The 25,926-nt window shown below is 45.5% G+C and overlaps 1 protein-coding gene across 8 annotated transcripts in view; it reads right to left on the bottom strand.

The window, feature by feature from the left end:
* Positions 1–25,926, bottom strand: part of RIN2 (Ras and Rab interactor 2) — a 284,987-nt gene that overhangs the window by 130,244 nt on the left and 128,817 nt on the right. For all 8 annotated transcript variants that reach the window (XR_010830861.1, XM_066995455.1, XM_066995460.1 and 5 more), the window contains 2 exons: positions 6,391–6,465; positions 1,012–1,037 (listed from right to left, as the gene is read on the bottom strand). Coding sequence is in view for 7 of the 8 variants with exons in the window: in XM_066995455.1 (XP_066851556.1) it covers positions 1,012–1,037; positions 6,391–6,465 (101 nt within the window). In the remaining variant the exon portion in view is untranslated. The remainder of the gene's footprint in view (positions 1–1,011; positions 1,038–6,390; positions 6,466–25,926) is intronic.

Raw genomic sequence — 25,926 nt, 5'->3', positions numbered from 1 at the left:
TTTAACTTCTGCTCTGGTTTTACTTGGCCAGATCAGTCTGCCAGCTAGAACAGATGACTGAAACCAAGAGTTCTGAGAACAAGTGTGCATCCAAGGAAGATCGACACTTCTGTAAGGACAACACGTGTGGGACTGTAGCAGAGGGAGGGCAGAGGTTGTCCTGCTCAGCAGGCGTGAAGCAGGCTGTGGGGGCCTTCTGAGCATGCTAAAGCGCTCTGGTCGTGATGAGATGACCTGAAGAAGGGCTGGCTGCTCTTTACTGCTGCTGCACAACCACGGAGCAGGCAGCAGGTAGCAGTTTAAACAACCCATCAGACAGTGATGGTTTCTTCTGCTGCTTCTACATCAAACTAAAGAAATTTGTGTAAAAAAAAATAGATTATGACTTTACACTTGTTCCTGGCCAACGTGGTTTTTTTTTTCTGTCCTTTTTCATTGACCAAAATGCTGTATTCTGCATAGATCACTATGGCAAACTGCTAGTCCTTGTGGAAATAATCCATTATCACACTGCCATGTACTAAAACTCATGGGTTACTTTCTTTTTAATGATTTTGAAACATTGCACTAACCATACCAATATCTCATTCCTGACAGTTCACCACAGCTTCCTCATTAATGTGTTTTGAGTAGAAGGACAGTCAAACACAATTGGGCCTCAAGTCAATTTTAGTTAAACAAAACAAAACAAAGAAAAAACATTGCAAAACTCAGTGTTTCAGAAATCCCCCTCTGAAATTAAACATAAATCCCCCAGTGAGAAGGAGTTTAAGAAAACACACAACACAAGAAGCCTGACTCCCCCTAGTGCTTGTAATCTAAATAATGCGGTCTGTGAGTGAAATCAAAGCTACCACTCACTATCCAAGCCCTAAGATGTGCTGAAAATACAACGATCTAAGCAAAACTTTTGATTCCCTCCTTCTCATGAACCCTGTTTATTGCAGCTTTTGTGGGGTAAACAGGAAAATGAACAAGAAAGAAATGGGATCCACAGCTGGATGTACTTACCAAGAAACTTTTTCATCATAAATAAACTGTGGAGGAAAGATTTTAAAAGAGGCATGTTAGACAAGAAATGTGACAGCGTGCATCAGAGCTGAAAACAGCCCACCACCTGAACAAAGGGTATGGGGTACAGAGCAACCCAGGGCCTGGGCAACGGGATTAGGATCTGGTCTGTTTTCCTCTGAACATTTCAGCTCCCAGTTTCTCCCCCCTAGAAAAGCAGGGTGGTACTTCTTTCCAAATACCACGGGGTCCTGCAGAACTGGCACTGTTGCAGCACTGAGCAGAAGTGCTTACAGAGAAAACAGAGGTGACCTGGAGGAGGGGCAGCATCAGCTGGTCTCGACAGATACTGCCTCTCCTTTTGAGCTGCTCTTAGGTGGCAACCGGGCAGCAAACACGCAGATTTACAGCCACTTCTACAGCCGGTGTGTATGACAGGTGCTCCAAAAAAAAAATCGGGCGAAAACTGGCCATGGAACATGATTTCCTAAGAGCTAAGCTATCACCACAGGAGCTGGATTTAACTGCTGTTATAGTCATTTTAGTACATCTGCAGACCAGTGTTGAAGCCTCCCTCATGATGCTGTGCAAACCTCTTCAGGAAAGAAATGTGTCTTTCTCCTGCATATATAAGATGCTGTGTGCTGGGGAAAAAACAATTCTGCGGCAGAGAAGTGCAGGGGTATTTGCCCATCTTCGCTTGTCTCCAGTGTTTGAGTAGGCAGGTGTTAGGAGCTCACCGGTAGATGGCTGCAGTGTTCCACGGCTGGGTACTCTCCCAGCATACACCCATCACCACCAGCATCTAGGAGGTCCCCTGGGAGGACAGGGGACTTCCATGGTTGCCTTGCCGGTAGCACCCCTCTCTGCTTCCCCTTCCAGCTCAAGCGGACACCTGCGTGAGAGCTGCTCCTGCTGCCAGTCCCAGAGCCAGGGACACCCAGCCTGGCTCGCCCGACATGTGGGGAGGCCACGGTGGGGAGGCCGGGATGCCCGGCGGGCAGGACAGAGGCAAGGAGCAGCCGGGCAGTGCCAGGATACCTGCTGCTTGCCACTTGGTCCTGCCGAAGCACCTTTGCCTGCCTGAAGAGGTGGGAAGGCTGTATTTCCACTAGAAAAACACATCTGTGGAAGCGGCACCAGGGAACACCAAGGAAAAGGAAATGAGCTTCTGGAAGTATGGTGAAACACTTCCCTTAAGCTACAGGGCTTGTAAACAGCAACTCCTGTTTGACAGCACACACCAAACAATAGCTGTATTTGTTACTGGAAAAACGACAGCAAAACATTATGCATGTTATGTCACAGTGCCCAGTCACCATGATCCAACCTGACAACAGCTATTTTAGGTTACAGCATTTTGGTGTGATAGGACACAAAAGTGTGTTGACCTCTGTGATTAAAAATAGCACCGATCACACTTTTTTCACAAATGACAATGATCACGTCCCTTCAAGTTAAGAAACAGTGGGATCTTTATCCTTTTGAGGGAAATAAGGAGTAACAGTTTTGCCAAGATCTAAAAGAAGGCAAGGCTACTTTGTAATATAACAAAAATCATACTGCTAACTCATCATGAGGTAGATGTGATAAGCAGAGTTTATCTACTTCTAATCTCTGTGATTTAGAGTTCACTCATTCTTTTCAACTAGCATGGAGCACCAAACAGGTGAGTTTGCTGCTTTGCCATTTATTACTGCAGCACTGCAATTCCTTTGCTGGTGGAAATGGAAGGAAACAAACTCACATGGATTTACCCAGCAGAATGTTAAACCGTTGAATCTCAATGTTGGCAGGGATGTATTTATTTCCCCTCAGGTATATTTCTGGTTAGCTTAGACACCCATGGAGCGCAACTCATATTAGAGCACCACAAGTTGCTGTTGAAAGTAATATGTGAGCAACCTTCTACAAGCAGTATCACTGCTCACGTAAGACAACTGTATTTTGGCTGCAGCAAAGTCTCAATGCCCTGGCACGGTAAATTATCCCTATATAGAAAAGCATTTAAGTGCCTCCTAAAATTTAAGGCCCATACAAGTCTAACAAGTGTTAGACTGTAAGCGAAGTCCCACTGCAAAGAATGGTCACTGTAAGCAAAGGGCAGGTTTGAGACCACCTCATGAAACTGAACAGCTACAAGCCTATGGGGCCTGATGAGATGCGTCCCAGGGTCTTGAAGGAACTGAGTTGCCAAGCCTCTCTCCATCATACTTGAAAAGTCCTGGCAGTCAGGTAAAGTCCCTGGTGACTGGAAAAAAGGAATCATCACTCCCATTTTTAAAAAGGGTAGAAAGGAGGACCCAGGGAACTACAGACTGGTGAGCCTCATGTGAGATGTGAGGACAGAATGGGAGAAGAGTTCATTAAGAACAGCCCTGCAGAGAAGGACTTGGGGGTTCTGGTGGACGAAAAGCTTGACATGAGGCAGCAGTGCACACTAGAAGCCCAGAAGGGCAACTGCATCCTGGGCTGCATCAAGAGAGGAGTGGTCAGCAGGTGAAGAGAGGTGATTGTGCCCCTCTGCTCTGCCCTTGTGAGGCCCCTCCTGGAGTACTGCATCCAGGTCTGGGGCCCCCAGCACAAGAAGGATGTGGGGCTGTTAGAATGGGTCCAGGGGAGGGGCCAGAAAGATGATAGGAGGGCTGGGGAACCTTTCCTATTAAGAAAGACTGAGAGAGCTGGGGCTGTTCTGCCTGCAGAAGAGAGGGCTCTGGGGAGACCTCATTGCAGCCTTTCAGTACTTAATGGGAGCTGATTAAAAATATAGTGACTTTTTACATGGGCAGACAGTGAGAGGAAAAGGAGGAATGGTTTTAAACTAAAAGAGGGGAGATTTAGATTAGCTGTTAGGAAGAAATTCTTTACTCAGAGGATGGTGAGGCACTGGAACGGGCTGCCCAGAGAAGCTGTGGATGTTCCATCTCTGGAGGTGTTCAAGGCCAGGCTGGAAGAGGCCCTGGGCAACCTGATATAGTGGGTGGCATCCCTGCCTGTGGCAGGGGGTTGGAACTAGGTGATCTTTAAGGTCCCTTCCAACCCAAGCCGTTCTATGATTCTATGAAATGAGAAAAATGAGTGAAAGTTGTGCTACACTCTGCTGTGAGCCAGCAGCATGTCTCCTAGTGGAGACATCAGGGCCTGGAGAGTCAGTATTTGAATAACAATGTGTTGCCACCTAAATTTGATTCTACCTTGAAAGGACATATAAGGTCTGAGCTACTGCAAAGCCAGGGGTCCTTGAGTGAATGACGGGGAAGAGAGAAAAATTCTTAAACTGAAGCAGTGTTTAGACTCTGAAAGGAAAAATCCGCATTTGCCATCAATTGGGGAACAATACTGCATACAGTAGGGGTGGTATATCAGTCGAGTCTTTAACCATACAAAATGTTTTCCCTTCCTCTCATTTTACTCTGTTTTTCTTTAACAGGTGTTTAAAGGACACATGCAATGACTTCTGTTGAGTACCAGTGAAGAGATGTGGGGACCATTCTGCATCTCCCAAGCCACAGCTGGCCATGAAGTGCTCTAACATCCAAATAAGAGTTCTGGCAATACCTCCAAGTCTCAAATTGCACAGTCCTGTCCTGGCTGCATGAAGGACTTTGAATCTCACAGTGTAAGATGAGCACAAGAGTGGGCACACATCTGGAGAGAAATCCGAGGCTTAAGAAAAAAATAACAGTACTCTGATATAATGGGGTACAGTTCCATGAGAAAAGGATTTCTGCGGTTTTGTAACTATGAAGAACACCTCACACCGAAATAAACTATAGGAGAAAAGTTTTAAGGATAACAGAGACGGGTGTTCAATGAATAGTATAACTTACTCATTACGTAGGATATGTAGCTGAGAATTTCAGGGACGCACTGGACATGATAAAGAATGGTTCTCAGTGTCCTGAAGCAGCTGACAGCCATGAGGATGAACCAGATACAAAGAAAAAAATCTGCCCTGCTTTAAGAACTTAAAAGCCAATGACAGGTTCAACAACAGATTTTTAACTCACCTGCACGCACTATATGATGCACCCAACACAGACAACAAGAGGCTAAATAAATGCCAGGTAGCTGCCCACATCTGTGCTTCCCTTGGAGTAAACTAAGAGAATACCTGCTAGATGTCTTTATGCTCGTGCACTGTAATTTATTACAATTAGTAGGTGTGGTTGAGTTTATTGGTTAGGAACACTTTTTGGTATGATGCTACTTGCCAAGCTGTCAAAGCAAAAAAAAAAAAAAGTGTTTTGTTTTGCAGCCCATTACTAACAATTATGTAGCTTTTATTCTAGCAACCATATTGATGCATGCATTAGATTGAAGACAAGTTACTTTTCATCGGGTGCAAAACGGCTGACCTTGCAGTAAGCAGAATAAAAGTACAAGCAGGTTAAGGCAAACCCTCTGAGATTAAAGACAGATATAGGCCTTAGTACCTACAGAATACATACGTGGCACACATACATGATGAGTGAAGGCAAAACAAAGCACACTGTTAAAACTGTGACTAAGAAACATTGCATGAACTTCAGGAATGCAAAGTGTCCATCTTCTGACTCTAAAATTCCCTTCTTCTTGTTTACATAGGGAAGTTAACTTCACAAAATCACTTTCTTTCTTAGGGAATGTATGGCCCTAGACTATATGCCCAAACAAATAAACAACAAAGAAAAGTAGTAACTGTTAACAAGAAAGTCGATTTTTGCACTTCCTACTTTGGTATTTATTGCAAAGGTAATGCTAAACTCATGGCACTGTCTTGTACATGCATTTTTCATTGTATAGCCCAGCTTTCAGAGTTGCAGGGTATTTACTGAACTTGGCGGAAGCTGAAATCAGAGTAGCACTATGAGTTACTGGAACTGTAGCCTTCATTACAGGATTTGCTGTTAGCATGCACTGTACAAGACCTTGTCCCCAGTTACATATTAATGTTTTGTAGTTGTTGAGGATCTCTGTCCTCTGGGCACAAACGCTGCCTCCTTACAGGTCAGTTAGATATGTCTTGCAGCAGAGCCAGAAGGAAGTTGTGAGGGTCACTGCCTGCAGAGGACAGAGCAACACATCTTCTTCAGTGGGACTGCAGCATGCGTTTTCAGCTCTGCGGCCCACCACTGTACTAGGACTGGGACACGCTTCCCCCAGCTGTTGCTGCAGCCTCTATGGACATTTCTCCATCTCTTACGCTTGGTCCATGCTTTTCTACAGAATGAGAGAGACCACAAGTACATTTTTCCATAAGAAGAAAACCACATGGCTCCTGGAGCTACGATCTCAGCTACAAGACTATGGTTTCTTAGTGGGTTCCCTTTACAAGCAGCAGTAGACATGTGGGCTCCCATAGAAGAATGACATGTACAATTGCCTTCAAAAACTTACCACAATGAGTGCAACAACAGACAGTGTATAGTAGATTGAATCTCTCAGGAGACTCCATGACGACAGTGCAACAACCTGGGAAAACAGGCAAAGAAAGGATGTCAGCCAGGCTCTTACCAGCACAACTGCCACGTCAACAGCGAGTGCCAAGGTCAAGCCTGTCATTTGGTGCGAGCTGTCCCCATGCATGCTGGGACACGGTGAGGAGATCGCAGGTATGAGACGAACTGGCTTTCTGAGGCTGCTTGAGGAATAGATGCTAGGGTAGGATGGCCAAACCTGAAGAGCAGAAAGTGCAAGGTCACAGACACACAAAATCAAAGAAGTGGTGTCAAACCAATGGAAAGGGGAATCAAATCCCATATATTTATGGATGACGGAAAAGATATTCATGAGCCCGGGAGGCTACAGACACCCTTCTCCTCTGAAAGCCCTGCCCTGCACCAGTGCAGCTCCCACTGCTGAGCCAGCAGTAGCAGTCCCTGCAGGCTGAGCTGCCACCAGGGCTGGCGCACTGTGCCGCAGAGGAGGCTGCACATGCTGCTGCTGCTGCTCAGGCAGCAGAAGGGGCTCAGCTCTACCAGCAGGGCAAAGAAAGTCAGCACTGTGTCAGTGTCACTGTGTCAGTGCCAACATCCAGCAGCGAGCATCCCACCTGAGAATGGTCAAAGAGATGAATAGCCCAGCCAGGCCTACAGGACAGGATGTCCACTCTTTCCACTCCCACCACCATGTTTCTATTAATTTTCCCCAGCCTGGGATTCCTGCCTTCCTTGAGAGGAAACCATTCTGAAATGCTGAGCAAGAGCTCCAGGTATGTGACGGTGCGGTACACAGGGCAGCTCCCAGGCACTGCCCAGCAGCACGCGCACTCCCCACCAAACCCCTACCCCACACGCCGAGAGTCCAGCTGCTGGAGCCTCCTATGCTGGGTTTCCAGGAAACTGCAGGCTTCTGGGTTTTACACTGGGCTCGTCCTTGTGAAAAATAATAATTGAACCCACGCCAACTCATTCAGGGGAAGGAACAGAATTGGCACTGCAGAATGGCTATCTGACAGTATGGAGCAGCCAGACCCCCAGCACAGCGCTAGCCTGAGCCTCTGCAGAGCCATGGCTTTGCCTGCTGGTCACGGGCATCACTGCAGTTCTGCACGTTTGCACAGTATTTGGGACAAATACTCAATCGTCCAGCAAATCAGCACCTTAAGAACAAAATCCAAGTGATTTATAGGCAACAGAGGATAAAACAGGATTGCTGTGCAGTTCATTTCATTTGACACCTTTCAGAATCAAAGAAATGAGGAAGAACTCAAAGAACCAAAGAAATGAGGAAGAACTCTCATTGTAAGCTGAACGAGACTGGAATTCAGATATTAGAAGACATAACACCAGTGAGTCAGTTAGCCTTTAACTTCGTTACTGGCATTTGAAAGGGCCAATGAAAAGCAGTCATGTGGTGGTAACATCTTCAGTATGCCAAAACTCTGATTACAGTTTTGGCAGTGCTGGGAAGTCCCCCACTCTCAGTACAAAATTATCCTCAAATCTTTATTTTTAATTTCCAGAGTGCATTTCAAACAACATCAGTCACATTCTTCCCAGGTGTAAACCACAAAGAGGCAGATGGGAGGTGGCTAAATTACACTGTTCTGGTTTGATCTCTAAATGTAAAAATGAGTTTTCTGACAGCATTCTCCAGTCTTGTTCATGCATGAAATCAGCCAAACAAACAACAAGTTCATTCTCATTTCTATCTATAGAAAGATGCTACTTCAGAGTGCTTGCAAAAAGTAGTTTCCCAGATTTCTCTGCTTATCAACTCTTACAGTAGTGGAACTTTCCTGATTGCTAGCAAAATAAATACTTAAGATACCTACCATCATACTTTAAAATCTCTGTGACCTCTTAACACTTAAAGTAAGTGTAATTTATGTGAAGAGTAAAGTTTCTTTATGGAAACATTGACAGTAAGAAACTCTTACTCACAAAAATCACAAACCAAACCAACCAACCAATAAAAAAAAAAAGACAACAACAACAAAAAACAGGCCTTTAAAGTCCTTGAGTCAGGTTACTTTTATACCAGCTGACAATGAATATCTATTCATGTAAGGATAGATGAATGGCAATGATTTATCATGGAAATTTCCAAATGTAGAAACCTGGAGTTTGGTGCATAATTCTGTTCAGAGACCCTTAATAAAACATTATGGACAGTTGGACTCCTTCCTTTTGATTGAGTAATTTTTGTAAGAGAGTTTATGAAATGATTTGATATTATTCCAGTCAGCTTTACGATCCTATTTAAGGTCCTGTGTGCCTTTCTGAGCACAGATGCTGGTGGAGCTTTGATAGCTACAAACTTAATCTGTGCATAATAGAAGTTTTAACATTTCTGAAACAAATGAATATGGGACAGTAAATCCCGAATGAGCAGGTTTGCTGGTAACCGTATCTATTTATCTAATTAAATACTCCCTTGGGTATAAGGGGTGTCACCATGCAGCAGAGCATACCACTAAAAGCAAGATGTTGCAGTTACCATTAGGTAAGCTAGAATCTCTCCTGTTCTTTGACATTCTACAATAGTCTTGAAGGCAGTCTGTATTTTTCTCCCAGGGATTTTTCCTCAGACACCTGAGTGAACGCATTAACACCCAGGCCCTTAAATGCAGCTATCATTCAGATTTGAGTGAAGGCACTTGTACAAACTGCTCACATTTCACAGACATCCTAGAAGCTCTCCCTGATGCAGTAAATATGGGCAATTAAATCTCAGGTCTCCTTAGGGTGAGCCATTTAACTGAAGCCTTTGAACCATTTGATCACAGGGAAGAACAATCTGATATAGGGAAGCTGTGTGCATAGGGTATCCACACACCCAGGGTAAAAGGAGCTAATTAGTTAGCATTGAGAGAAATGGCAGCACTTTCAGCCTGCTGACAGGGATCTCGTAGTTTCATTATAACTGTCAAGACCTTGAACGTACGAGTCGTGCTATATATTCTTGCTGCAGCCAAGGACTGTATGTAAATCTTAATGCACTGGAACCCTCTTAACTCACAGTTTAGCAGATCATGACTAAGACAGAAAGGAAATCAGGGAAGCAATCAGCTTGGGTAAAAACATGATGAGATTTAGAGTTTTAAATCCGAAATACTGTAAGCCAGAGGAGAGCTGGTCTTCTGGGAGCTGAGCACCAACAGCCAGCTGTAGAAAAGCACTGACTGTCACGTTGCACATTTCCTCCATTCAAAGGAAGCACCTGAAATTCAAATCCCAGACAAGAGCCAAGTAGCCTTCACTTAACTACGACACTGGGGACTAAATGTGGCATCTCCAGAGCAGAAAGGAAGAGCTCTTCTGTTCAGGCTACAATGAGGGCAACCGCCTGTGATCCAGGCACAGAGAAGGACCTATGGCGTGCACTCACTCACCTGCATGCTGCAGTACCGCTCCGAAGGGTAAAACACATCCTGTATTAGAAACTGGGTTTCTCATTGCTAAACTCTCATCCTGCACACTCTCATGTATGACATTTACTACTCAAATGTTTATTTCCCTTTCTGAAGGGCTGGAGAGCAGAAAAATCATAATTTGATCGGTTCCAGTTTGACTTCTGCAATTCTTAATTCCTGAACCAGCAGCCCCATGCAGCACACATAATTTCCTCCATTTAGTGCACACGCAGAGATAACCAACCAGGGAGAAAAATCACTGAAGTCAGAACACTGACAGCTGCTGTGCTTGGCACCTAAGTTAGTGCAGAGTGCCCAGAGCCTCAGTGGCAATATACCCCAGCTCAGGACTTCCCCAGTCACCCTCTATGAAACTGACCGTTCTCCTCTGCTCTTCCAAATTACTTCCCTCCCCTTAACAGAACAGAGGCTCCTCTCACTGCATTTCCCATCCAGGAAAGACCTGGCAACAGAGGCCATCCAGTTGGCTCTTTCAAAGCCTATGTGCCTGCCCTCCCCATTATCTATGACAGGCCTGAGAGGAAGCATGTGATGCCAAACACGGGCACTGCTACCTTGCCGTTTCCTGCAGGACAGATAAGGGAGTGAAAAGACAGAGAACTCAAGGCTGCAATTCAGCATTGCAGCATGCTCTAGAGAGAGCTCCACCTGGGTACAGACACTGCAAGCTGACCTGCAGCAAGGGGAGGTACCTGGGCATGTTTTCGATGTCACCTGCTGTGCAATGCTCCGAGGAGATGAGCACAGTATAGACTGCAAATATGTACAGACATCATATGTATAGGCTGTTGGATGTATACATTATCATTCCAGTGGGTCATTTCAGGAAGAGAATTAGCTGCAATCCACTGTGAAATCCTCATCTATTAATGGGCTTCAGTGTCATTAATTGCATTGGTAACAATAGTGATATTAGTTGAGGTTTAATTTTACTTTCGCTACATGAATATAAATGGCAGATGAACTAGTAATAAACATCATTTTTGGGTCTGAATGGCCTTATGCAAATCCAGCACATCATCCTGAAATCACAGCTGCTCAGCCATGCCAAGCAGAAAATTAAAATATCCTCCATGAAACAACCAACAATTTCTCCACCAGGTAGTTGTGAGAGAGGGAAATGACTTGACTAGACACAGCAAAACCTGCCTAATCTGTCTTCAGACAGATCCTTGTATGCCAGACATTTATGTTAATGACTAGACTGTGCTACATTTACAAAATTCTAGTTATGAGCCATCATATGTCATTTGTGTCAGTTCTGGGTAGATATAACAAGAAAATCTATTTCACCATGCTCAGGTAAAATGTAGTATTTGGGAGTATCGCCATGGGGGTTGACAAGCTCCATGGTTGGTGATAACATTGGACTCATGACAATGAAACCATGAGGAATGTAAACAAGTTAGAAGGAACAAAATATGGGTGATCCACGAGACGCCTTGCTGTCTCAAACTGCTTGTTCTCCAACCGTTCAGACATGGAAGTTGCTAAATGTTTGCTGTTGCTGGGCAAAGTTGTTAGCCAATGAATAGCTAGTGGGAAAGCACCGCTTGTAGAGCTAATGGTACAAGAAGGGAGCCTGTCCTCAATAAAGTTGTTCAAGTTATTGATCCCTAAACTTACCCTGGTGTCCATGTGGTCATTACGCCACAGTAGTAGGTTTCGCTGCGTTTTATTCGGTTAAATACAGATTAACGCTCATTAGGTTCATTCAAATCTCAAAAGGCATAGTGGTTATGGAGATATGTACGTGAATGAGACAGAAGTAAAGAGATTCTTACAGTTCCTACAAACAGTAGCATTTAAAATCTTGGAGCTTTTCCAGACAGGAACAAACCTCTGGGGCAGTTCCTCAAAGCCCATACGTCATCACGGAGATTGGCACCAACTAGACAAGGCCACCATCTGCCACGGAGATGATGTCTCTCTTAGAGACAGAGCTCTTCCATCCTCCCAGGTACGTACACCCCATGCAGACAGCGCCCAGCCTCCCTCACCAGATACACCAATGAGCCTCCTCCAGCACAAGCAGAGCACCGTATGCCAGAGCTTGTGCCTGGTCTCGCTCATTATGGCTCATGTGCCCCTGTGTGGGTATATCTGCAGCTGAAGAGCTGCTCCTGGATGTGTTGGGTGATGGCAGTAAGGTCTCTGAGCATTTGGAAATTGGTCCAAGACCACAGTGGGCTAGCGACCTCTGGGCCTGCTCATGCTTCCAGGGACAGCTCTGCTGACGACCACAGCAGACTGCTCAGGACAGTCCAGACCTTGGGGCACCCCCTCCTGTCCTGTGACCGAAGCACTATGCTGAAGCACTATGCCCTCATAAGATGGCACCTCAAACTGGAGAAGTTAAAAAGACCCCTCAGATTTCATGCTGCCCTGGCACCTGTCAATCTGTAGGGAAAAACAACAAAAACAAAAACACCAAAAAAAAAATACTTATTTCTGCCTATCCTGACAGTGGCCTGGGGAATTCTGACTTCTGAGAAGCTGAATATCACTGACTGTCTTTGGTGAATCTGTCACAGGTCTTGCCTTCTGGGACAGCCCTGGGGGAAGCTTCATCTCCCAAGGCTAAACTTCCCTTGACAAAGCATAGGCTCTGCCTTTTAACTTTGCAAATGTATTATTTCAGGAACTTCTTTCTCAGCTCAAGTAATTACAAGGATCCTGCCATCCGCCTGTTCACCCTCACTGGTCATGACATCAATGAAGCATCACATATTAAAATGAGATATTGGCACTGCCTTATTTATATTCATCTTTATATTAAAATAGGCTATACATTCATTTATGACTTTCAATGAGAAGCCACTGGAGAACCTCTGTGCATTTCCTGGGAGATAGCTCCCCCCCATCTGTTATACTGAAGAGCAGTGTCAGTCTGGAGGGGGAGGTATTCACTTGGGATGAAGCAATGTAGGAGTGATTCCTTATTCTGCTCCCAGCCCTATAGCTTAAGCTTGGATGAATTAAGTAAGCACTATCCCTTCTTTGTACAAGGGGGCATAAAGGAACATTTTGTACCCAGCAGCAGCACTGGAGAACAAACGCACATGGGACTGTACAAGGTTGAGATCCTGCAGTAACAGGGGATCCACAAACATCACGGACACACACTTATGGAGTTGTTGAACCACATTAATTTCTCACTGTCACCCACCTTTAGGCATGCATTTCTGTTTTGATAGATTTTCTCTCTGATTAGCTCTTTTTTTTTTGCCCTAGTGTAAAGCAGCTTACCAGCATCCACTTGCTATGGTTGCCTGGGCAAGCAGTTCATTAGGTTGCCAAAACAATACCGGAGGCCTCAACTTCACCAGCATCATTCCCGCAGCAAAACACAGAGTTGTGCCGGAACCAGGAGGCATGGGCTAAAAATCCCATGGCCAGGCGGTGCTATGGTTCCGAGGGTTGCCCAGCTGCTGCTAGCACTTTGACCCAGTCTACAGTCCAGAGAGAGGAAGCAGTGCAGGTGCAGCAGGGGCCTCAGGGGCTGCCCATGTGTCCTCCCACCTCAGTGGCTCCTGGACCTCCCCGGAGTATGTTTTTCCTATCACCTCAGTTGCATCTTCCCAGCAGCAGTCTTCATCTGCAGTCTGCCTTGTGACTTCTGGCCACAAGTGCTCCCTCCACAAGGCCTTTGCAAATGGCCTTTTGGGGATACTTTTCCACATTTTGAACCTTCTCTGAGGGAATTTCATCTCAACAGCATCTCTCTCATCTGCCTAGTAAAATGTCCCATGAACTAGTCTCACAACCTCTCCTGTTACAGGACAGGACAAATCCTGCCAGATGGGACAGCGACATCTCTGCTGGCTCCGTTCAGCTCTGGAGGCAGCCCTGCTCCAGGATGCAGCCGAGGGTGGCAGCAGGTACCCCCTGCCCAAAGGCAGCCTGAAGGCACCTGGCAGCATTCAGCCACCAGGAAAATCAGCAAAGGGAGCACTAAAGGTTACATCTGTGATTCAAAGGTGGCAGACTGTGTGCTCTTTGAAAGGTCATGGCCAAAAATAAGATGGGAAGTAGCAACTGTGTGTTTAATACTCTGCACATGCTTTCTCTCTCTCTTGCTCTTAAATGTATCAGTCCTACAGCAATTGTAATGAAGATATAAGGCAGGAAAGAACTTCATAAGATAATTACTGCCGTCTTCCAGTAGAACATACAAGAGAGGAACTGCCTGACCATCAGGACCTGCGAGTTAATTTTCACAAAACCTGCCTCATTTGGGGAGTTATTACATCCCACCTGCAATGAGCAATAAGTCAATCAGAAGCTTATAATCACAGAATCACAGAATCACAGAATCGTCTAGGTTGGAAGAGACCTCCAAGATCATCTAGTCCAACCTCTGTCCTAACACTAACAAGACCTCCACTAAACCATATCACTAAGGGCTACATCTAAATGTCTTTTAAAGATCTCCAGGGATGGCGACTCAACCACCTCCCTGGGCAGTCCATTCCAATGCCTAACAACCCTTTCAGTAAAGAAGTTCTTCCTAACATCCAACCTAAACCTCCCCTGGCGCAACTTTAGCCCATTCCCCCTCGTCCTGTCACCAGGCATGTGGGAGAATAGACCAACCCCCACCTCGCTACAGCCTCCTTTAAGGTACCTGTAGAGAGCGATGAGGTCTCCCCTGAGCCTCCTCTTCTCCAGGCTAAACAACCCCAGCTCCCTCAGCTGCTCCTCGTAAGCCTTGTTCTCCAGACCCCTCACCAGCTTCTTTGCCCTTCTCTGGACTCTCTCGAGCACCTCCGTGTCCTTCTTGTAGCGAGGGGCCCAAAACTGAACACAGTACTCGAGGTGCGGCCTCACCAGAGCCGAGTACAGGGGGACAATCACCTCCCTAGACCTGCTGGCCGCACTGCTTCTTATACAGGCCAGGATGCTGTTGGCCTTCTTGGCCACCCGAGCACACTGCTGGCTCATATTCAGCTGACTATCAACCAGTACTCCCAGGTCCTTCTCGGCCAGGAAGCTTTCCAACCACTCGTCTCCCAGCCTGTAGCGCTGCTTGGGGTTGTTACGCCCCAGATGCAGGACCTGGCACTTGGCCCTGTTGAACTGCATACAGTTGGCCTCAGCCCATCGTTCCAGCCTATCCAGATCCTCCTGCAGAGCCTTCCTTCCCTCGAGCAGATCAACACACGCACCTAACTTGGTGTCATCTGCAAACTTACTGAGGGTGCACTCGATCCCCTCATCCAGGTCATTGATAAAGATATTAAAGAGGACTGGCCCCAGCACTGAGCCCTGGGGGACTCCACTAGTAACCGGCCTCCAACTGGATTTGGCTTCATTCACCACTACTCTTTGGGCCCGGCCATCCAGCCAGTTTTTAACCTAACAAAGCGTATGCCAGTCCAAGTTAATCATTAGCTGCAAAACAAACACAGCAGAGATCACAGGGTGTAAGCTTCCCCTGGCCACCCCCAGGCAACCATCTGCCAGAACCAAACAGACCCAAACCTGTGAGTCAGTGCCACCTATTCCCACTTTAAGGTCCCTGGGGAGAACGGACACATCAGTGAGAGCAGGGTCCAAACAACTCTGGGTATTTTGCAAGGCGCTGGGGTCAGAGAGCCACAGAGGCATGAGAAACCACAGTAAAGAAAGGCATAGCTTGCTGTGCTGGACAGCCCCATTTTGCAGGTGAAGGAAGGTGAAACTGACTGCCAAACCACTAGGCAAATGCACGAGGGCCAGTCTCATGACAGCGCAGCAGAAATCCCTGACCCCACCCACGTCCCTTTGTAGCATCAAACCACTCTGCTGTCCTGCAACAGCTGAGGCTGAAACTTTAGACGGCTTTGCACACAGCCAGCCACTGCCGCCTGTACAGCCTCCTGGGAACACCAGGAGGCAGCTGACAGCCCCTGTGCGGGGACACGCGGCACATGAGCATGTCCTGGACCAAATCCTGGGCAGCAGGCAGAGATGTTCCTTTCTATACTCCACCATGATGTCTCCCTGCTGCTGACACACAGAGATCACAGCTATCCCAACACCCAGGACACGCTGAGCATCCAGCTGAGTCCCTTGATCATAACCTCTACCTCCTGGCAAGGACACCCACGTCCTGTGATGCAGCATTTGGTCTTGCGCAGGGCTTTGACTGATAGTAAACAACCCTACCCCTCCCCACAGAAATTAAGCAAAACAAAATATGAGCAATTGCCAGGCCCCAAAAAATCCAGGCCTTAAAAATACATATCTCTAAGACAGTAATTGCTGAGCTGCTCTGATCTACCGGGCTCACTGGAACAAAAGCTTCTTCTATTTACCAGGCCCCTAATTTTACTGCTGGTTAGCTATTCTCTGCAGAGTTCAACCATCACTCCAGATCCCAGTTCGTACACTGCAGACCAACTAAATCTATTCTCATTATTTCCCCAAGAATATTTACTTTTTTAAGCAGCTCTTAGTATTTTCATTACTGTGGCAGCAATTTGTCTCTGTGACATTCTCAGAATGGAAACAGTGGACACTATCCAAACCTCAGGACAAAGCCAAAAATATTTCCCTGCTCTGCTGGTACTCAAAATCATCCATGAGATGTTCAAACCAGCATGTCTTTTCAGCCAGATTCCCGCAGAGCCAAGGCAACCAGATCCCAAGGACTTGCATTCACAGACGCCTCCGACCGCAGACAGATCCTGTGGAGGATTAGCAGCAGGGCTCAAAGACAGATCTCGACGTGGTACAGGAAGGTGCACTCAGGGTGACGCTGCCCAGGCTCTTCACACCGGCAAGCCCTTGTTAGACATACAAAGAGACTTTGTGATTTCCCCTGCTTTTGCAGTAGAAATGACTGTAAAACAACTGCATCAATGGTAAGTCTGCAGTATTGATTTGTGTGTGAATTTTGACAGAGAAAACTTGACCTCATCAGGCAATGGTGTTTAGTGGCCATTAGGAACTGATTTGTTTTGGTACTGAAGGGAATCTATTTTCAACTCTTCTGATTGCATCCTCTACTTCTGTCCTATGACTGAGTGTAATTCTGTGATGAGGGTGATTTCCTGTCTGCCCGCCTGAACCCTTGCTGTCAGCTCCCACTGCACACTCTGGTCACCAGTTTCCAGGCTCAAGAGCTATGTTCTGGCTCTGTATTTGCAAAATGCACACTACAGAGGAGTCTTAATCCATGACTGCGGCTGCTAGGTGTTGTTGCAACACAAGGACCTTACGAGAAAATAAAAACCATCATCAGGTCCAATCTCACTGGCCTCACCATGCAGTTTCTGGTTCAACTTAGACGCAGGAACCAGGCCCCTGACACCACAAAGCCTAGGCTTACTTGCCTCTCTCCAGAGAAATGATGCAAGCCGCCCTGCTTTAAGACACTTTGCTGAACTGGCACCCACTGCAGCAATACTGAGTTCATGCACACTGCTGGCATAGTTCTGGGAAATAAAGTGACTTTTGGAACAACAAAAGGCTTTTAGAGTTATCGGACATCTCCAAAAGGAGACCAAAAGGCTCATGGTGTGACAGATACCTCCGACAGAGCTCATTCACCATGCACAGACTGATGTGCATGCAGCATCATGAAAGACAAGGCATGACCCACAGGACAAAGGACCTTTTTCAGTGTTTTCTGGGTAGCAAATGAAGTATCAGCTTGGACAATGGCTACAAATTTGCTTTAAATCCACAAGTCCCTGATTCCCAAGCCAACACTGTTTTTGTTAAAGGGGGAGCTGGAAAGGAATCTAATCAGCTTTATCACTCAGAGTTGGTCTGCTATCTGCCAGTGCCAAACATCCCAGCAGGAAAACCCCAGGGAAAAGGAGCAGTTTGCTGCATTTACAGTGGGTGAGCATTCTCCCTGATTGCCCCTTCAGGGAGCAGTACGGGTAACATACAAGTAAGGACGTGAGAGGCAGAGGAGTCTGTTCAGCAGCATGCCCAGGAGCTGTGCAGCAGCTTACTTCTGCTGATGGCCCAGCTGCTGGGCACACCCTCTTTGTTCTGGGGTGTGCAGGGGCTTTACCAGGGTGTTCAGAAAGGCTGCAGCCTCTGAACTGTGAGGACCCTTTGGCAGCACCTCTACAGAAACTGATGCCTCCCTCTTCTGAAACCCCAGCAATTCCTTTTTGTTCTGCCTGCAGTCTGCTTATTGATGGCCTGACTTTCTGCAGGACAGGGAGTGACTCTACCAGCTTCTTCCCTCTGCTCTTCTGATGCTTGGGGTTTCGTTCACACATGGCCATTCCCACAGCTGTGTGTTCCTGTTATGTTTCTGTTAGGAATGTGGATCTTGTTTGATTTGTTATCAGGTCCCTTCTTTGCTTTCAAGTCTGCAACAGACATCAGTGAAAGAGCAGGCCTACAGCCACTAAAAACCACTGGCAGAACAAAATTTCTTAGTGTACGGGGCTACAAGAGCAGCATACAGACCCAACAGTTGGCACTAAGTTCTCCTTAAACTACTGCTTCACTAGCTAACATGTTTTCCGTTTTTGGTCACTGAACAAAGAAGAGTAACAAAAAACATTCCAATTCCCACTGCCCAAAACTCCTCTGCAATCCAGAAGAAAAAAAAGCTCATGAATACGATCTTAAAACCAAAGGTCAGTAATGACCCCAGTCTGAATTACTCGTTGTCTGAGAAATTAAAGCTTAAAAGATTAAGATGCATGCAAGTGAACCGTATGACACAAATAGCTTAAAAATAGATTACGAAAGTCCCAGCCTCTTCAATAAAAAGGGTTCTACCTGGTTATTAAACCTCTGTTCATAGTTTTCTCTACTCAGCTCTTCACTATTTGTAACATTGGTATCTTAGATATATTTACACACCCTGAAATAAAGCTGAGTGCATATCAGCTCATGATCTTGAGAGGCATTCTTAGTTTACACAATGGCTTACCATGACTTGGACAGAGGAAGAAACTTCTGAATTCTACTTTCTCAGGTAAAATACCACTGAAGCAGAAGAAAGCAGAGAAGATTGCCAAAGTAGTCCTTTTTTTTTTTACTCCAGTATAGGAGTATACATGAGGAATGACATATGACCACCAGATAGACTCCTTGACTGAAGAATTAACCAGAAAGGCCCCTAAAAAGACTGTTTCCAGCACAAGAAGTCTCTGGCACAACCCAGCATCGAGGTACACCGCAACCAGAACAGCCAGTCCCAACCTAGGGAAGGGTGAAACAGGGAAACTAGAACTCAACTGCCAAACACAGCTATTTAGATGGTAATTAACAAATCCAAGTTATGCAGATTAAAAATGACTGCTTAATGCTTGCAACTCATGCGGCTGTATTGCTTTCACTTATGCACTTTTCACTAACCTCTCCTAATCCCTCATCCTCTTCTGTGCAAGAGGCTGCAGTACAGTGTTGGATGAGGACAGAGAAGGACTGGATAGAGCAGCAGAGCTGCAAAAAGCAAGAAGAATGTAGATGGAGGAATTTTTAAAACTGAACAAACTCTGCTTGGACTGGCTTGAATGTGAACTGAATTAAGCAAGCATTGCCTGCTTCCAAGAATCCCACATCCTTGCCACCAAGGATGACGAGAAGGCAGTGGAAGGAGATGGAAGAATTTGTGAAACATAAATATGAGAGTGAGAGAAAAGAGGACAGAGAGACTGAGGCTTGGATGGGACCCTGGGCTAAGGTCAACCTCCCCATGCCTCTCCAGGGCTGTACTGTTGATTTGCAGTCATGGAAAAATCCTAATGCAAACTGTCACAACACAGGCTGCAGCCTCCATGCCTGAATCTCTGCCCTGCTATGCAGCACTCACTACCACAAAGCACTGATGAACTTCTATTTGAAGGGCTGCATTTTATAGCATTGCAACTCTTGCAGCATTCTCTCACTTTCTTGTACCTTCTCTTTGCCAATGGAAAGCAAATAAAACAGACACGACAGTCAAACAGATGGTGTTTAGGATATGTGACTTAGCTGTACAATTGAAAGATTAGCATCCCAGGTATACTGACAACAGAAGAAACAGCTATAGAGATGTCTGTTCTGCAGCACATTAGCATTTGGGGAAGCAAGGACAGTATTAAAGTATTCAAAGTATTTTATCTTAAAGTATTTCCATACACTAAAACCATCTACAGCTTAAAAATTGCACCTACTGACTAGATTAAATTACTCAAATCTTCCTCTGTGTATGCGTGTATGTGCATGTAAGACAGAATCAGAATATTACCACAGGATTCAAGAAGAAAGAAAGAAAAGCTTCTAAGGCTCCCAGTCACAGTCAGGTAGGCTGCACTCAGCCATCCACATGGGTAAACTTTATCTTTCTCTCTAAGTATGATTTGGTTGGGGATTTCAAAACGAATCAGAGGTTTAGTTTCTCAGCTTCCAGAGGCCCAGTTTAAGATACTGTAAAAGTCTGATTTTCAGAGTGTGCATGCTAGTTTAGAAAATCCAGCCTTTGCATGTAGTTTTGATTTGGCCATCCAAAAATGGAGGCAGCTTGAATCAATTGTCACTTTTTGAAAACTAGTCCTTGTGTGCCAAGGATAAAGACCTTGGGAGATTTCATTGCTCTTATCAGTAAGAATAGACAGAAAAATCCCTGCAGTCCAGAATCCTCACTGGTGACCTGCAAAGTGTCATCAACACTAATTGGAAGAGAAAATCAACCCACTTTCAGGCTACTGAATCACACTTTCCTATTTTTTAGTAGCAAACCATGGCACGAATATTTACAATTTAGAAGCGCCTCAGTTTCAAAATCAGTAAGAAGCCAGCCAATTCTGAGGGTGTGATGGGTAGAGGTGTCTCTGACTTGTACTCTTGTACTACATTTTAAACTTTTTCACATTTTCTGTATTGCTTAAAGACAAGCAAGGGAGACAAGAGGGTTTGTAATACTTAACACTAACAGAAATGTCTTCATGGTTGCTTAAAGCAATTTTGCTTGCATTTATTAATCCTTCCCTAGAGTTTGCAACACAAAATTTCAGCTCTGGGCTGGCGCAAGACAGCCACATGGTTAATCTCCCCAGTCTGTTGACATTATTCAAACCAATCCAATTTCCATCTCAACTCTGTCCATTCTGTCTGGGCCACAAAGAAAAAAGGAGCACAGCAGTACATCAAAGCTGATTTTCATCTACATCAATTGTTTTTTAGCATGACAGCAGCTCTTCAGGAGACTTACAACACTACCACAGTTATTTGGAAACCCTAAAACAAGGCGTAACAGCAGACGGTATAAACAAGTTGTGTGGTTTTCAGACACCCATCCTGCAAGCAGATCACTGTGCAGAAATGAATTTGGCTGCAATTACTTGCAGGACTGGGGCTCTAGCTACCAAGCTGACAAATTCTTTAAAATTTCAAAATTAAATACATAAATAAAGAAATGAAGTGGAAGCTTTTCTAATTACTGCCTTGCCTGAGGGCCTCTGGCAGCCTGCTCCCAAGCTATTTTAGACCAGCTGCTAAGCATGAAGCACTTCTCCCTGCTCCTCCTTTTTTCCCTTTGCACTGCATTGGCTCCCAGCAGCTTCTTCCCACATGGGCAGTGCACAAGACACAAGGCTCGGTGTTGGACAAGTGAAGCCTGAGCAGGTGCCTGTAGCCCAGGTGGCCATGATCTCCACAGCCCCTACCACCTATCTCCAGCAGGCTCTGAGCATGGAGCAGGAAGCCTCCTACCTGGAAGGCAGACATCAAAAGCAACATACACGTGTTGGACTGAGACGTAGCCTGAGACCTGCAGGGGGCCTGGAGCAAGGACAGCATGTGGGCACAGGGCAGAGGGTGTCCATCCCTTTTAGACTTGCTGTGCTGGATGAGGGAGCCTTGCTACAGGCCCTTTAAGGACTTCAGAGATTCATCCTGTAAGGAAAGCTCTTCACTAGGCTTTAGGAGCCTCTTGGGGAAGCTCTTTTTCTGCTGCAATTACAAAGCAGGGGCCGTGTGGTCCTCTGGCCACATGCCGCTTGCAGGCAGAGTAAGGGCTGTGCAAGATGTGTCGCAGGCTCCAGCATGAACTGCCTGCGAGGTACACCAAGTCTCCAGCTGGTGGAGGAGATTAAACCAACAGAAAACGTGATTGCCTTGGCTCTCAAGCAGGCTCCTGTGCTTTCCAAGGTGCCTCCTCAGGATGAATGAGGTTAGCTGGGAAGAAAGAATCAGACCAAAGAGCCACAGGGAAGAGGAGTGGGGAGAGGAGAAGAGACCTAGACCTCTGTGGGGCTGGGGGGAAAGACAGGCACTTGAGAAACAGGTAAAGGGTGGATCAATGATCTGGGGGGGAACCTGGAGAAAGTTCTTCTCTCGAGCCTCAAGAAATGGATAGAGGAGGAGTAGAGAGACAGATCGCACAGAAAGAAACCTGGAGTGGCTGGTTGCTTAGCAGGAACATGATTATACTAGTGAAACCAAGCACTAAATGTGACATGATGAGGTACTTAAGTCACTTCCTAATTCAGCCAAGAATGGTTCTAGAGATGAAACCTGGGTTCATGATGACTGAGGTGTTTAGTGCGTGCCCTTGTAGAAAGTAAAGCGTATGTTGGGACCTCAGAGAAGAAAAGGGTTCACACTACTAAAGCAGCTGAAAGCTCACTGGGAGAGCTGGGCTATGAGCAGCCACTGCCACCATGCTCAGCCGAGCAAGGAAACTCTTGAGCAATGCTGAGCTGGAGCAGCAAGAGCAATGGCAGCAGCATCCAGAGCCAGAGGGAGCTGCTCTTTGAGTAAAATTAAGGTTGTGCAAGGAACCTTAATGCTGCTATTTTATAACTTTTCAGTGTTTGACTTTCAACCTTAATAATGCTCTTTTAATGCAGTTTTTAGGTGCGTAGTGTCATACAGAGGTGTGGGCATCACACTTTCCTCTCCAGTTCCAGCAGTGGGATGTCTATTCTGATTTACTGAGAAGTGTGCACTTACTAGCCATTAAAGGCTTAGAAAAATAATCAGAGTTGCATACCAACTTTTTGCATACCAACCAATGCATACCAACTTTTTGGGGCTGCACATTTCTTTTTTTTTTTTTTTTTTTTTTTTACAACAAGATGCATGTAGCCAAACCCAGTATTTTCTTAAGCCAAAGAATAACACGTACAACATAGCACATGCAGACTATGGACTAATGTAAAAATAAAACATATCCTGGATAGAGATATTTTTGAATTCATTTTTTTACTGGTCAAAAAAATAGGCTTTCCTATGATACTGAATACTTCTGCAAAAATAAAGAGTGTTTACAGAAACGCTAAAGATGTCCCCTACAAGTTTTAGCTCTGGGTATTCCAGACCATGGGCATTGCACACTCCCAAGCACTCTGCCACCCATCAGTCACCCTATAATCCGGATCCAGCACAGAGATATTTCTCCCAGCTCCAAGCCACACACCATGAGTGGGGACAAAGCAGCACTGCCACAGTGTTGTGGCTTACTGAGATCTGTGGCATGCGCAGCTCCCTGTGCACCTCCTGGGCTTTCAGCATCTCCTAGCAACCCAGCAAACCAACAGAGTGCTGTCAGGTACTGACTCCTAGCAGGGTCCCAACACCCTTCCACAACTGCAGTTGCAAATTGCCCTGATCAGCACACAAACGCTCCCACTGGCACATTCCAGCCACTGCTGGTGGACGATACAGGAAAGCAGCAGTAGGACTGCATCCTACCCTCTGCAGTTCCCTGTGCAGAAATCAGCACTGCGATCATCTTGAAACTGTCCCTCGCTGCCATTGGGATCCCACCTGTAAACCAGACACAGGGGGGAGCATCAGCCCTTCTTGTCCGCCCTGGCAATTCTGAGCAACCACCACCCGACTGCAGAGCATCCAATGACAAGTTTTGAGGAATATGAAGGGTACCTAAGCACCATCGGATTGGAACTGCCATAGCATGGGATTAATTCTCCACTTATCTCACTTCACCTGACAAACCTGAAAGCATTCCAGCCTCAAGCAGAGATGCTTTAACACAGCTTTCCAGGATGATGGGAGTCCCAGAAAACTGTGACTTTGTGAGCCTCAGGGCAGGCTCAGAAGACAGCAAAGTCTGGCTGTTAAATCCCTGCCCATTGACGCACTGGTCTCACCTGAAAAACAGAGGACTCTGCCTGCTAACTTCTCAGATCTGAGCTCTGAAGAGAAAACCCTGCCCTGCCCAAGCTGGAGCACAGCAAGCAGCTGAGACCAACAACCTGTTTCCAGACTCACCTGGCCGTTACAAGGCAACTCAAATCTGGCATCCAGGTCCATTAATTATGTTAGAGCATGTATAGAGAAATTACTGATAAAAAAATTCCTCTCAGTAATAACAAAAGATGCACTGAATCACACCAATAAAAGCAAATGACTTTTTGATGAAGCGCTGGGAGTGGACAAACTGAAGATCACAAAATAAAACAGAGTTTTGTTTAGAGTATCAGAATTATTTAAACTGAGGTTTCCTATCTGCTCACTTAAATCATGATTCCAAACAGTGATTTAAATAATTCCAATTCTCACGAATCCATTCCAGGTTAAACTGCACCAAACAAGCAAAATGACCTGATGAAATCACACAACCATCACTACTGGAGCCAGGGAAAAACAAAATCAGGACAAACCAGTCCAAATCTCAATTCTCTGCTTGAAAAAGGACTCACAGACCGTGCTTAGGATGATTAGGACAGCCAATCCTTTTCTGAACTTCTGAAAGATACCATGCCTGGAAGGCCGAAGGCATTTACGAGAACATTTTGGCTGTGTTGTGCCCTCCAGAAAGAAACACCTCCCACCCGCCGACGAAGATGACTGACATTCTCTGTCAACCCCCAAACTCCATCAAGCCTTTTCCACTAAAAGCTGTCATTTCTAGCTAGTTTTTTTAGCATGTTTCGGACTTGCAGTTAATATTGTGAAGAACAAAAATTGGAAGAATTAGCTCCTCTGTCATCGTGCTAAACAGTTAATCTTCTTCATTTGATTGAAAAAAGCAACCTGAGGAGACAGTCCTACTGATTACAGGAGAACACCTCTGGGGAACACAGCTTCAAGCGCTGGGAAAGCTTTGGTAATTAAAAACTAGCCTGAATCAATTAGGCTTTCGCAGTAAGAGTTACAGTAGAACGACTAACGTATTGAGCAAGTGTGTGTAGCTTTCAGCTGCATGTTCCCATGCAAATCAGGGAGCCTAGGTGGCTGAAAAGTACCTCTGTGGATTCTTCCCCACGCCTCCCCATAATGAAAATGTTTATCTTCATCCTGAAAAACCTTCACGGTTAAGGCAAATAAAACCGGATTACAAAATTTCCTAGGAAAGCCCAAGCTCTCTGCTTGTTTTCTTGACCAAGTCATAGAGGCCCCTTCTTTTAGGCTTTTCTTCCAGAGCTAGTTATCCTCTTGCTCTTTATTGATTCTGTTATCCTGCCTAGCCTCTTTGCAAAAAAAAGTCTGTACAGTAAGATTTCAAAGAACATTTTACAAGATCATAAAAATACTGGGCATGTTGGCAAGTGTTAAGGTGACTGCAGATTTAGATATTTAATTATACAGAGTCAATCATGTCTGCAAATCAGACAGCAGCTCAGATCTCACAACTTAATTACTTTAATTTCACATGAATAACTCGTTGTCATATTTAGTTTGACATACTGGAAAACAGAAATTATACTAGGGGTGGATAGCCTTAATGCTAGTAAGGTAAGATTTCTGGCATCCTTGGTATTATTCAAAATCTGACTGGACAAGGCCCTGAACAACCAGATCCAACTCTGAAATTAGCCCTGATTTGAGTTGGGGCTGGTGGGGGTAGTCAGGGGCTCTGGATCAGAGACCTCCAGGTGTCTCTCCCCATGTAAACCATCCTGTGAATCTGAGGACATAAATAAGAGTTAAACTACAAGCAAAGACTGAATCTTTCTTGTATAATTTCCCAAGTCAAGTCAGTTGCCAACAACATCTCACACAAAAGGCAGCATCTTTTATGATGCTCCAGAAGTGTCATGATTCCTTTGGAGGCATCTTTCACAGTTCATTGAACTGCATTTTTACCAGCCAGGGGCACACACATTTTCTGGCTCCTTTGGTCTGAAAGAACCAGATACAAACAT

This window comes from Anser cygnoides, chromosome 3, assembly GCF_040182565.1.
Source record: "Anser cygnoides isolate HZ-2024a breed goose chromosome 3, Taihu_goose_T2T_genome, whole genome shotgun sequence".
Lineage (NCBI taxonomy): Eukaryota > Metazoa > Chordata > Aves > Anseriformes > Anatidae > Anser > Anser cygnoides.
The sequence above is the reverse complement of the archived record's forward strand: the minus strand, read 5'-3'. Positions and strand labels throughout refer to the sequence as shown.